At 40.2% G+C, this 1,661-nt stretch overlaps 1 protein-coding gene across 1 annotated transcript; it reads left to right on the top strand.

Annotated features, from left to right (window-relative positions):
- The first annotated feature begins 821 nt into the window (after positions 1–821).
- LOC111028233 lies at positions 822–1,349 on the top strand. Its single transcript, XM_022306791.1, has one exon. It carries the CDS (start codon positions 822–824, stop codon positions 1,347–1,349), a length of 528 nt encoding a protein of 175 aa, XP_022162483.1.
- Positions 1,350–1,661: the final 312 nt, after the last annotated feature.

Genomic DNA, 1,661 nt, shown 5'->3' with positions numbered 1-1,661 from the left:
GTAAATAATAATTTATATACAACATAAAATAATGTATACATACAATGCATACTTTCTATAACTTGCATATACATATTACATTTACTCAAACTTTAAATTCACAAAATGTACTTTTTCAAAATGAAAATATATAGTATTATAAATTATATTCAAGTCAATATACTCAATATTATTTGGTTGTTGATATTATATTATTATTAGGTAATAAGTTTAAGTCATAGACCTAATAACTAGTTATATGGTTCAAGTGCATGTATATGAAAATGTAGTGAATGTATACATTATTTTATGTTGTATATAAATTATTATATATAGTATATACACATATCATTTGGTGCCCAATGGTGTTGTGATTTTAACAGGTAAAAAGGGATCGGGCGCAATCGTGTGGCAAATTTTTTGCGCAATCGTGTTGCAGCGCATAATATTATTTGGTGATAAAAATAATTGATAAAGACCATACCCTTACGCTGCCATTTTATTTTATTTGATAACAATATTGGCTATATGCAATAACCTTGTATATTTTAGCCATGGTATTATGGTTAAGTTATTATTTATATAAATGTACTATTTAAAAATGTTGTATTTAATACATTGCAGCTTCAATCGGAGAGTCATCACTAAACTGGTCAAGCATAAGCCCACCAAATCATGATAATGGTAAGTAAATATTACATAATTAATGCGCAAAACAGAGAAGAGAGGTCATGAGGGATCACTTCAAGACCTCGAGGGGTCTAGCCCTCATCGAGAAGCCCGACTAAGGCCGTGCCATGGAGTGTGTAGCGGCCCACTCCGCCTCGTGACACTTCATAAAAATGGGTGACTTCTGCCGATTTGTGGACTGGAGGTTTGTCCACAGGGCCAGGCTTAACCTGGTGCCGCAGAATGGGTCGTTCTCATGGAGGACTGGTAACCGCCGCTGTAGACGATGCGGGCACACAATAGAAAGCCTCGCTTACGTCGTCAACCATTGCATGCAGTATACCAGCCTTTACATGGCGAGACACAATGCGTTGGTGGCCAGACTAAAGAAGGTGGCCGAGAGGAAATTCACAGTGATCTCCGAGAACCAAGTGATTGGCCCCCAGTGCCTCAGACTAGACTTGGTCCTGAGGAGAGGGAATGCCACCCTCATCATCGACGCCACGGTCCCGTTCGACAACCGGCTGAAGGCCTTCAGGGACTCAGTGGACGAGAAGCTGTCAAAGTACGAGGAGCTGAGGAAGGAGATTGCTGCAGACGTCTCCAGTGAAGTTTCGATTGACCCCTTCATCGTCGGCTCCCTCGGTTCCTGGGACCCGGCCAATGATGCGCTGGCGAAGCAGCTTACGCCAAGCTGCTGAGGAAGTTGTGTGTCAGTGACGTCATCAGCCTCTCCCGTGACATCTACACGGAGCATATCAGCGGGGTACAACTGCGGTGACCCGGCAGCTGCAGTTTCCTTTCATAAATTGGAAAAAATTGTTTAAATTTAAATTATTTTTATTATAGTTGCATCTTGATGATCATGCTGCTTATATGCTGATCTAATTATTCATGTCTTCCACCACAGTTATGTATCCTCCCACCTTTGATTACCCCCATATATTGTCAGCCACCATAAGAATTTTTAAATATAACTCTGTTCTTATCAGCTCAACTTGCTTTTTTTGTTT

The sequence above is a fragment of the Myzus persicae genome, unplaced genomic scaffold (assembly GCF_001856785.1).
Source record: "Myzus persicae strain clone G006 unplaced genomic scaffold, MPER_G0061.0, whole genome shotgun sequence".
Taxonomy (NCBI): domain Eukaryota; kingdom Metazoa; phylum Arthropoda; class Insecta; order Hemiptera; family Aphididae; genus Myzus; species Myzus persicae.
Note: the sequence above shows the minus strand (reverse complement) of the source record. Positions and strands in the feature narration are given on the sequence as shown.

What these genes read in the sequence shown, in the direction of transcription:
- LOC111028233 (XM_022306791.1), top strand. Translation starts at nt 822, where the DNA reads ATGGGTGACTTCTGCCGATTTGTGGACTGGAGGTTTGTCCACAGGGCC.